The sequence below is a fragment of the Pteropus vampyrus genome, unplaced genomic scaffold (genome assembly GCF_000151845.1).
Source record: "Pteropus vampyrus isolate Shadow unplaced genomic scaffold, Pvam_2.0 Scaffold98, whole genome shotgun sequence".
NCBI lineage: Eukaryota > Metazoa > Chordata > Mammalia > Chiroptera > Pteropodidae > Pteropus > Pteropus vampyrus.
In genome coordinates this window covers 3,419,628-3,431,440 of record NW_011888879.1, presented here as the reverse complement: position 1 = coordinate 3,431,440, position 11,813 = coordinate 3,419,628, and the positions used below count along the sequence as shown (strand labels likewise).

At 37.6% G+C, this 11,813-nt stretch overlaps 1 protein-coding gene and 1 pseudogene across 1 annotated transcript in view; one reads left to right on the top strand and one right to left on the bottom strand.

Moving 5' to 3' along the window:
• The window catches only part of PLA2G4A (phospholipase A2 group IVA), a 131,272-nt gene that overhangs the window by 76,424 nt on the left and 43,035 nt on the right, over window positions 1-11,813 (top strand). Inside the window, exon 8 of the mRNA XM_011364565.2 lies at window positions 10,037-10,173. Within this exon, the coding sequence (XP_011362867.1) occupies window positions 10,037-10,173 (137 nt within the window). The remainder of the gene's footprint in view (window positions 1-10,036; window positions 10,174-11,813) is intronic.
• On the bottom strand, window positions 9,208-9,326 carry LOC111742655 (annotated as a pseudogene).

Sequence of the window (11,813 nt, the reverse complement as noted above, 5' to 3'; positions counted from 1 at the left end):
TTAATTCTGAACAGTCACTTTCCTTGGTGAGGTTAAAGCCTAACTAGGGAGAAAGACATTTAAGTGGATATAAAACAGTGACATGTTAAATTCTTGTAAAAAGAGGTGTGAACGCAAGGGTGTAAGGGCTTGCAACAGGGCGACCCATCCTTTCCTTCTGTGATAGAGATGATGGTGATGGGGTTCAGGACACACCAGACCAAGATATGACACGTTGGTATACTGAGTATTTTAAGGTGAAGATGTTTGAGAAAACAGCAGAAGCAGGCAGGTCTCTCTGACGGTCGCTCACTTTCCTTCTCTGAAACAGGTCATAAGGCCGTCATGTGCAAGGTGTCCTCTCCCTCTACCCAGAGAAAGGTGTATTCTTATTACCAAAGACAAAGGGGTAACTGAGAAGAATACAAACAAACATGCCTTGCTAAATTTCCCCAAGTTTCCTATGCTTACCTCCTGCTCTCTGATCTGTGTTTCTACATGACTGTCCTTTCTTCAAACTTAACTGTTTCTTCAGGTCTAACTGTTTCTTCAGGTCTTCATATCCCTATGAGGGCTCCTGTGTCTCATAAAACTTATATTAAATAAATTTGTAGGCTGTCCTCTCGTTATTCTCTGTCGGTTTAATTTTCAGACCCAGCCAGGGACCCTAAGAGAGTTGATGAAAACATCTTTCCGCTCTACAGTGGACTTTAAGTGGAGTACTGTTGGCCAGGCCTCGAGGAAAGAGTTTGCCAGAGGGAAAAGGAGGAAACGGATGCCTCTGTTAATTTCACGGCCCTCATCTTCATTTGGGAGACTTCGTCTCAGAGTTTCTCTGCCCAGCTGCTTTCCACTTATTTGCAGCAGTCAATTCCTTCACTCTCTACTGCTAATCCTCCCTCCGTTCCTCTCACAACTGATAGACTTGGCTTCTAATCAAAGAGAAATTGAAAGTCATCAGATGGCAAATCCTTCACTTCTTGCCATAGGATCGACATACTCCTTATCTTATGTTTACCTTTTGCCACTTCCCTCTGAGTTCAGAGGAGAAAATAGTCCCACTTATTTCAAATGCAGATTCACATCATATATGGATTGCAAACCCCAGTTAGGAACTTCAATATATCAATTGTCCAGTCTTCCCAGGGCCACTTTCCCTTGTTTTGTGGAAAGGATTCTTCCTGGAAAAATAAAATTTGGCCTAATAGTCTTTTTTTTTTTTTTTTTTTTGCAAACGGATGGAAAATGAGGTAATTATGCTTTTCTCTGGGATATTCTTCAAAAATATTAAATTTGTGTTTTTGGAAGTCATCCCTAGAATTAAAACTTTTGTTGTTGTTTTGGTTTTAGTCTAGACTTTTTCTCTGGAAGAAAAAAAAAAAAACAGTTTAGGTATATTCAGCACCACCCATTCCCAGAAAACAAGTAACATTTTCCTATTTTTATGTTACTTCTTGGCCAAGGCTGTCTTAAGCTCCCACTTCCTTTGATCCTTGCCAAGATCTTCACTTTCTGTTCAGTACTGGCAAAACAGTCTCTTTAAGGTATGGAGGAGTGGGCTGTTGTGGCAGCTCGTCAGACAAAGAACAGTACTACTCAATTTTCAGTGCAGACACTGTGACAGTCTTCTTCCTAGTTTTCAACAAACAGACAGCTTAGGACCTCAGTTTTTCACAGAACTAGAACAAATAATACTAAAATTTATATGAAACCACAAAAGACAGCAAATAGCTAACATGATCTTGAGAAAGAAGAACAAAGTTGGATGTATCACATTCCCTAATATTAAACTATACTACAAAGTTATAGTAATCAAAACAGTATGGTACTGCTACAAAAACAGACACATAGATCAATGGAACAGAGAGCTTATATGATCAGTTAGTCTATGACAAAGAAGGCAAGAATATAAAATGAGGGAAAAGACAGTCTCTTTAGTGCGATGTTGGGAAAACTGAACAGTTACATACACAAAAAGTGAAACCGGACCACTTTCTTACACCATATACAAAAATAAACTCAAAATGTATTAAAGACTTAAATATAAGACCTAAAACCATAAAACTCCAGAGAAAACATAAGCAGTAAATTTTTGATATCGGTCATAGCAATATTTTGTGGATGCATCTCAGTGGGCAAGGCCAATAAAAGCAAAAATAAATGAATGGAACTACATCAAACCAAAAAGCTTTCGTGCAGTGAAGGAAACCATCAACAAAGCAAAAAGGCAACATACTGAATTGGAGAAGATATTTGCAAATGATATCTCAAATTAAGAGTTAATATCTAAAATATATAAAGAACTCATATAACTCAATATCAGAAAGCAAACAATACAGTTTAAAAATGGGCAGAGGACTTGAGTAAACATTTCTCCAAAAAGAACATACAGATGGCCAACAGACATATGTTGTTTCATTTGCATTTCTCATGCAAATGAAAAGCACAATGAGATATCATCTCACGTCTGTCAGAATGGCAATTATCAAAAAGACAAAAAATAACAAATGTTGCTGAGGATGTGGAGAAAAGGAATCCCTTTAGGTGCTGTTGGTGGTACTGTAAATTGGTCCAGCCATGATGGAAAATAGTACAGTGGTCCCTAAAAAAATTAACAATAAAACTACCATATGACTCAGCAATTCCACTTCTAGGTATTTATCTGAAGAAAATGAAAATACTAATTCGAAAAGATATGTACATTCCTATATTTATTGCAGCATTTTTACAATAGCCAAGATATAGAAACAGCGTAGGTGTCCATTGATAGATGAATGGATAAAGATGTGATATATATAGAAAATGCAATATTACTTAGTCATAAAAAAGGATGAAATCTTGTCATTTGTGACAAAGTGGATGGACCTAGAAGGTGTTATACTAAGTGAAATGTCAGACAAAGAAAGCAAATGCTAATACTATGTTTTATTTATATGTGAAATCTTTAAAAAAGCAATTAAAAACAAAACATAACAGAAACAGACTCAGAGATACAGAGAATAAACTAATGGTCTCTGGAGGGGAGGTGCAAAAATAGTGAAGGAGATTAAGAGGTACAAACTTTAATTATAAAATAAAGTCATGAGATGTAATGCGCAGTATAGGGAATATAGTCAATAATATTGTAATAACTTTGTATGGCGACAGATCGTCACTAGACTGCGGTGATTGCTTAAGGTATTGGTGATGCTGTGGAGATGCACTAGCAAATTATGAGACTTAATAATTGCTGTCTTTGCTTCTATCTTCTATCAAAATAAGAATAATTAATAATAACAACAACACATGAAGATCTAGGATGCACAAACGAGCAGTCTAAAGCCCGAACAGTTTTAATATTGAGATAATCGCTGTTCTATTTAATTGTTAAAGATCAATGCTACTTTTTAAATTCTCTTTTACACTTAAGGTTAACTCTAATTTCAACTCAGCTTCTCCAACCCCTTTTATAGGTTGGTGAGACATGGTCAGCTGAGGGTGTGCTCTTCTTGCGGGTATGCTCAGGTGTTCTAGCTCTGTGCTTTGGAATATGGGGCAGTTGGCACTTTAGAAAATTGACTCAGCAAAAATAGAGGGGAAAAGAGGGTTGTGCTTTTACATTTGTACCAGGTTTTTCTCTAAACTGACAAGAACATATAGATGATTTGGAGCAAATTAGAAAAAGGACATAGAAGTAAATTCCAATAATGTGGAGTTTGTGACATCTTCATTCTTCGTTTGCCTGATCTCATCAATGAGAAGAGATAAAGGAATAATTTATACGTGATAATTACTAAAAACAACAAAAAACTGAAACACATAACACATAATTCAATGATTATAACTACCTCTCTGTGGTACTAATGAGGAACCGGTGTAGAAAATTCTTATGCTTCTCAACTTGTTTTGCCTCACAGTCCCCTTTCATGCTAATCAATAAAATGACAAACTCTCTTAGAAATTTTAAAAATTATTTAATCAAGTTGAGTAGGTATGTTAAAAAGTATTGTAAGTAAAATAGTTTGTCAATATTTTACTGAATAACACTTCATTATGGAAAAATTTTTTATATAATATAGTGTTCTATATTGAAAATCATCTTTTTCCTATTTAACAAGTGAAAAGTTTTTGTGAAATGAATAATTTACCAGGCCAAAATTTGCTCTTTGTATTTTTCATAATTTTTAAGCATTGTCCTTAAGACTTGCTAGTTTAAGCAGAGTTGGTTCTATACTTTTCTCTTGCTTCTTTAAAACATGAAATGGGGCTATGATGGTTAATTTTATGTGTCAGTTTGGAGAGTGATTTTAGATGAGATTAACATTTAAATCTTTGAATTTTGAATAAACAGATTGCCATCCATAATGTGGATGGGCCCCATCCAATCAGTTGAAGGCTTGAATAGAATAGAAAGGTCAGCTTCCCTGAGCAAGAGAGAATTCTCAAGCAGACTGCCTTTGTCTGTACCATCATTTCTCCTGGACCTCTGTGCTGGCTTTCAGACTAGAACTGCTCTATTGACTCTCCTGGATCTGGAGATGGCTAGCCCATACTGCAGATTTGGCCTTGCCAGTCTCCATCATCCCCGTGAACCAGTTCCTTATAATATACATATATATATAATTTTTAAAAAGATAGGCATGGCCCCTCAGTTCCCAGACTTGAGCCAGAAACCCTAGAATAAAGGGGAGGTGAGTCTCCTTGAAGGACCCCAGTACACTCCCAAAGACTTATGCTAGGAATCTTTCTCCCAGCTTTTCCAAAAGGGTCTTTTGACATTTTACTAGAGAAATCATGTACTGAGGAAAGGAAATAATTAGACCTTTTGAGGACTACTGGACACTGGCTCTGAATTGGTAGGTCCAAAAATTCAGTAGGTCCAAAATGTCTCTGTGGTCCACAAGTCAAAGTAGGAGCAGATAATAAATGTGGTTTAGCTCAAGGGGTCAGATGATAAATGTGGTTTAGCTCAAGACCTGCTCACAGTAGGCCCAGTGAGTCCCTGAACCCAGTATTTTCCCAGTTCCAGAATGAACAATTGGGAAAGACATACTCAGCAGCTGGCAGAATCCCTACATTGGTTCCCTGACCTGTGGAATGAAATTACAGTGGGAAGTAAATCCAGTAAAAACTCAGGGGCCTTTTACCTCAGTGAAATTTCTAGGCATCTGATGGTGTGGAGTATGTCAGGAGATCCCTACTAAGAGGAATGAAAGGGTGTTGCATCTGTCCACTCCTCTGACTAAAAAATCATAGGCACAATGCCTGGTGGTCCACTGGGATTTTGGAGGTAGCATATTCCTTATTTGAGTGTACTGCTTTGGACCATTTGCCAAGTGACCCAAAAGGCTGCTGGTTTTGAATAGGGCCCAGAGCAAGAGAAGGCTCTGCAACAGGTATACTTATTGTACAAGGTGTTCTGCCACTTGGATCATATGACCATTCAGATCCATTGGTGCTTGAAGTGTCAGTGGCAGATAGGGATGCTGTATGCAGCCTTTGGTAGGCTCTTACAGGTGAATTACAGCATAGGCCCGTAGGATTTGATGCAAGGCTTGCCATCCTCTGTGGATAACTGCTCCCCTTTTGAAAAACAGCTTCTGGCCTGCTACTGGGCGTGAGTAGAGACTGAACACTTAACCATAGGAGACCAAGTGATCATGTGATCTGAGCCGACCATCATGAACTGGGTATTATTTGACCCACCAAACCATAAAGTTGAGCGTGCACAGGTGTATGTCATCATCAAATGGAAGTGATACACTATATGAGATTGGGCTGAACAGGCCCTGAAGAGTCAAGTCAGTTACCTGAGGGAGTGGCCCAAATGCCCATGATGCCCAGCCCCTTTACACTGCCTTCTTTCTTCCAGCCCACACTTATAACCCCATGGGAGAGATCCCTGTGACCAACTGACAGAGAAAAGAACACGTGGGCCTTGTTTACAGATGGTTCTACACAACATTCAAGCACTACCTGAAAGCAGACAGCTGCAAGATTGCAGCTCTTTCTGGGGCATCCCTGAAAGGCAGTGGTGAAGAGAACTCTTACCGGGAGCAGAAGTTCAAGGAGTACACCTGGTTTTTCATTTTGCTTGAATGGAGAAACGGCCAGATGTGCAATTATATACAGATTCATGGTCCGTGGCCACCGGTTTGGCTGTATGGTTAGGGATGTTGAGGGAACACGATTAGAAAATTGGTGATGAAGAGAAGCCACTCTGAATGGGTGAAAAATATGAATAATTTGTGTTCTATGACAATGCCCACCAAAGGGTGGCCTCAGCAGAAAAAAACTTTTGATAATCAAGTGGATAGGATGACCCGTTTTGTGGATGCCAGTAAGTTCCTTTCACCAGCTGCTGTGGTCATTGCCCAGTACAGTCATGGAAAAAGTGGCCATCGTGGCAGAGTTGGAGGTTATGTCTGAACTCAGCAACAGGGACTTCCATTCGCCAAGGCCGACCTGGCTATAGCTGCTGTTGAGTGCTCAATCTGCCAGCAGCAGAAGCTAACACTGAGTCCCCAACATGGCACCATTCCCTGGTGTGGTCAGCCAGCTACCCGGTGGCAGATGGACTACATTGGACCAATTCCACCATGGAAGGGTCAGGGTTTTTGTTGTTGTTCTTGTTGTTCTTGTTGTTCTTGTTTTTTTTTTTACCTGAATAGATATTTATTCTGGATACGAATTTGCCTTCTCTGCATTTAAAGCTTCTGCCAAAACTATCATCTGTGGACATATAAAATGCCTTATCCACTGTCACAATATTCCATACAGCATTGCTTCTGCTTACTCAGAGAATAAACATCATTCGAATTTGAGTAAGCAAATAAAGTATGGCAATGGCTCCATGTGATGGACTTTACCAGTCTTGCTATGTTCTCCACCATCCTGAAGCAGCTGGTTTGATGGAACCATGGAATAGCCTTTTGAAGACCCAATTATAGCGCCAGCTAGGTGACAGTACCTTGTAAGGTCTGGGCCAGGTTCTGCAGTCGGATGTACATGCTCTGAATCAGCATTTAATAGTGGTGCTATTAATCTCTAGGATTTATAGGTCCAGGAATCAAGGAGTGGAGGTGGCATTGGCAGCACTCACTGTTACCCCAGGGACCCACTAGCAAAAAGTTTGCCTCTTGTCCACATGACTGTATACTCTGCTGGCTTAGAGGTCTGAGTTCCAAAGGGAAGAATGCTTCCATTAGGAGTGGAACAATTATTCTGTTGAACTGGAAGTTAAGACTGCCACCTTGCCACTTTGGGCTCCTCATGCCTCTGAGTCAACAGGCAAAGAAGGGTGATAGCATGCTGGCTGGGGCAATCGATCCTGACTACCAAAGGAAAATTGTATCATTTTTCCACAATAGAGATAAGGAAGAGAATTTCTGGAATACAAGGTACCCCTAGTCCCTTAATATTATCATGCCTTCTGAGTAAGGTCAACGGAAAGCTACAAGAGCACAATCAAGGAAGGACTTCTAATGGCCCAGACCTTTCAGGAATGAAGATTGGGTCACTCACCAGGTAAAGAACCATGGTCAGCTGAGGTGCTTGTTGAAGGCAAAGAGAATATAGAATGCATAGTGGGAGAATGTAGTTACGCATACCAGCTATGACCAGGCGACCAGTTACAGAAATGAAAACTGTAATTGCCATGAGTATTTCTTCCTTAGTTATGAATATGTTTTTGTATGTTTCATATGTATGTACATATGAGTGTGCACACGTAGAAGCACAAAAACAGATTAATATTTAAGTTATAAGTTTTTAAGGAGAAGAACAAATATCATTCAAGAACTTCGTATCCTCTTCTAAGGAAAGGATTAGTGCATTTCCAGTTGTACACAAGAGAGTTGTTTCACGTTGGCCAAAGTATGACCTTGTTATACTTGGAGACTTATTTGGAGATTAAGTATGGATTAAGGAGATATACATGGGTGCCAAGATGAGAAGGGGTAGACTTATGATGATTAACTTTATATATCAACTTGGAGGATGTTTTTTGATGAGATAAACATGAAATTTGAGTAAGCAGATCTCTATCTATAATGTGGGTGGGCCTCATCCAAACAGTAGAAGGCTTAAATAGAACAAAATGACCAACCTCTCAAACAAGAAGGAATTCTCCAGCAGACTGCCTTCAGATGTCATCTGCACCGTTGGCTCTCCTGGGCCTCTGCCTGCTAGCCGTTGAATTAGAACTGCGTTATTGACTCTCCTGGGTCTGTATTCTGCTGATCTGAACTGCAGGTTTGGACTTGGCAGTCTTCATAATCACATGAACCAGTTCCTTATAATAAATCAGTCTCTCCTCTCTCTCTCTCTCTCTCTCTCTCTCTCTCTCTCTCTCTCTCTATATATATATATATATATATATATATATATATAGTCACACACACACATACATATACATGTATACATAGGCATACATATATCCTATAATAATATTAGTAAGTCCATGTATCAAAATAAGTAATCGAAACCAGAAGTTTTTTGGTAAATGCAAATTCATTTCCTGTAATCACATGAGAGAAGTATGAGAAATAGTCATTGATTACATTTATACACAAATCCTGGTGCTATTAGATCTAAATATAACCTAAAAACCCTGAACAACACTTATTTGTTTGCTTCTTTTAGTTTTAGAGCCAGGACTAACAGCTGCACCTTATAACTCACCAGTTATTTTTTGACAGTTATATCAGAATTACCAAGACTAATAAAACATTCAAATTTAGCCTTCGTTTATTGCATAAATCTGTACCGATATTATCTGAAGTGATACATGAATCTGAAACACCATTTAGCTGAATATCAAATGGTTTCTCTCAATAAAGATTACTCCTTTCTTTCTGAACAATGAGAAAAGGTAAAGAGCATGAATTATGGTGTCATCCTGGTCCTGCTACTTATTAGCTTTCGGTATGTGGACAAGGTGTTCTGTGTGCACTGAATATCTCATCTGAAAAGTGGAAATAATAGTGGTCTCCTTTGAGGGTTGTTAGTTGAAGAGAGAGCTTTCAGAGACAGAGTGGAGTGTGGTGAATTAAATACTTTGGAGTTGGATGGACCCAGCTTTGAATCCACAGTATACCTCTTTCTAGCTTTGCAACAATGGCAAAATTATCTTGTGTTTTAATTACTTTTTTCTTTTTCTTTTTTTTTTTAATGTGAGGCAACCCTTATTTGACCTCACAGATTGCAAGGACCTCGTCAGTTTACAATCTCTTATTTTTTTATTTTTTATGTCTACAGCACCTGGTCTTCCTAGGTGGTCTCCCATCCAATTACTAACCAGGCCCAACCCTGCTTAGCTTTCGAGATCAGATGGAATCAGGCTTGTTCAGGGTAGCATGGCCTTAGACACTTTTTTTTCTAAATGAAGGCAATATTTATCTCATACAGCTGTGAAAATTAAATGTTATGATGCATTAAAAACAGATTAATTCATGTGTAATAAATGAAGGTGGTAATTATATTCTTAGCAATCATTCAATTATTTGATTATTCAATTTTTATGTACAAATACATGACATTTTCTTTTACCTGATAGCAACCCAAAATATCTGACTTCAAAAATCTTACCTGAAAGTCCTCTCTAAGAATTACTGCAAAACCATAATGAATTCTAGCCCAAGGAGGAAAGGTATTTACTTTACAGATTACCAGCTACTAGGTCATATGCAAATAATATTTCAGAATTTCCATCTGCAAAATGGAAATTTTTGCTTACCTTATAGGACTTTTGAAAGGATCGAGTAAAATAAAGTACACCTAAAAGCAAGCCTAAAATGCAAAGCATTGAACAAATATAGAAGATTATTGTTGTAATTATTATCGAATAGGACTAGTTGGTTATTTTAATAACACCTGCTTTCCAATAGACATTAATTCTTGATTTTCTTATATGAAACATTATTTTCTTCTTTTCAAAAATTATTAGACAATGTCAAAGTATTTGTGAATGTAATTCTTTATTACCAAATGTGGAACATACAACATAAAAATTGAAACAAAAAGGAAATGTGTTTTATAATTTTACTTTGCAAATGATCTCTGTGTTTCATCATTCCAGGTACCTGTGGTCGCCATACTGGGCTCAGGTGGGGGGTTTCGAGCCATGGTAGGATTCTCTGGCGTGATGAAGGCACTGTATGAATCAGGAATTTTGGATTGCACTACCTATGTTGCTGGTCTTTCTGGTTCCACATGGTCAGTATATATTTTAAATCTTAGTTTTATTATTCTAAATGTTTAGCATTTATCTACTTGAAACATTAGAGCAGGAAACGGGGGGATTTAGAAAACTGAACATTAACTTCAAATTACTGAAATGTTCCAGCTTGATGCAATAATTGGCTTCTTACACGGGTTATTTAAGGCAAATTTATACCTAATGATGACCCTTGCCATAAATTTACTCCCTTTAAGCCTGTTTGTAACTTAAAATGTAGTTAAACATAAAATTAAAAAGAAGTAGATTAACTGAAATAATTCTGTATAAGTGTCACAAAAGTGGAATAACATACTCCACCCATAATTATTTTAATCTTCCTATAATTTGCTGATTTGTAATCTTTCAGTGGTCATGCCTAAGTCTCATGATTCATTAGGTATTCATATTCTTCTTTAGGGCAAATAGAATGAATGCAAGATACCTAGGTACACAGAGGAAGGAAAACAGCTTTTGAATTCAGAAATGCAATAAATTTTGCTGATTTATATCTAACTAATTATGAAATTAATCCTGTAAGTGTATTTAAGGTCAGCGGAACTTGGATAGAGAATAAAAACATCTGTATGTACAACATTCGTACACTGTAGATTTGCCTTTTCACAAATAGATTTATAAAACATTTTTGAAGAAGATACTACACATTTTTTGGTTTGCCTACCTTATATAAGCACATCGAACATCAAATATTAGTCCTTGCTTAGATGTCTCAAATAAGAGCATCACCTTATGATAAAATGTCTGACTTTGACTTGCAAGGCTTTTTTAGTCACTCAGCCATGGTAAAGCTCATCTTTCATAATATTGTATTATATATATATCTAGCATTTTAAAGCATCTGTGCCTTCTGATCCTGTGAAATGGATATTAGCTTTTTTCATTTTTTAACTGAAGAAAACTAGACTCAGAAGCTAAGTGATTTATCCAAGATAACTAGCAGAGCCAGCACATAAACTCAGGATTTTGAGCCCCTATCCTAAAATTCTTTCAACTAAACCATAACCTTTTCTTGGACAGCTCTTTATTCTACATAGAGGTTCACATTTAAAGAACCTATAGTTTCTTAAATATTTTGAACCAGATTCTTTAGCTAAAAGCAAAGCCTAGAACCCTAGCTGCCACTTTCTTGGTATATATACCCTCAAAATGATTTATCTCTTTTGAAAGAAGGGTGTAGCCCATCAGTATTCTTTTCCTTGAAGGAAAGAGCAGGCACCTGCCTGTTTAATGAGTAATGTGATGCTTGGACCCTTAGATTAATTCGCCTACTCAAGCATTTGTTGTTATTCTTAGGGTGGTTTTCTTTCTCTGTATTCACTTTTCGTTAGATCTCTGTGGTCCATCACTGACTAATACATTACAAGAAGCTTACTTTCTTAAATTCACCTAATAAACACAGACCAGGCCTGGAGTGCTGATTGAGGGTATAAGAAATAGTGTGTGTTTGAGCTGCAGTCATTGTTTTAATTCTAAATTTAGGGCAACTCTTAACACCCTCCTTTTAGGGTTCTGAAAACAAGTCCTGCAAAATATGATTAAGAGAATTTTTAATGTTACAGGACAATCATTTAAATATTATAGGGTACACATTCACATGTGCATTAACTTCTGCTCTATC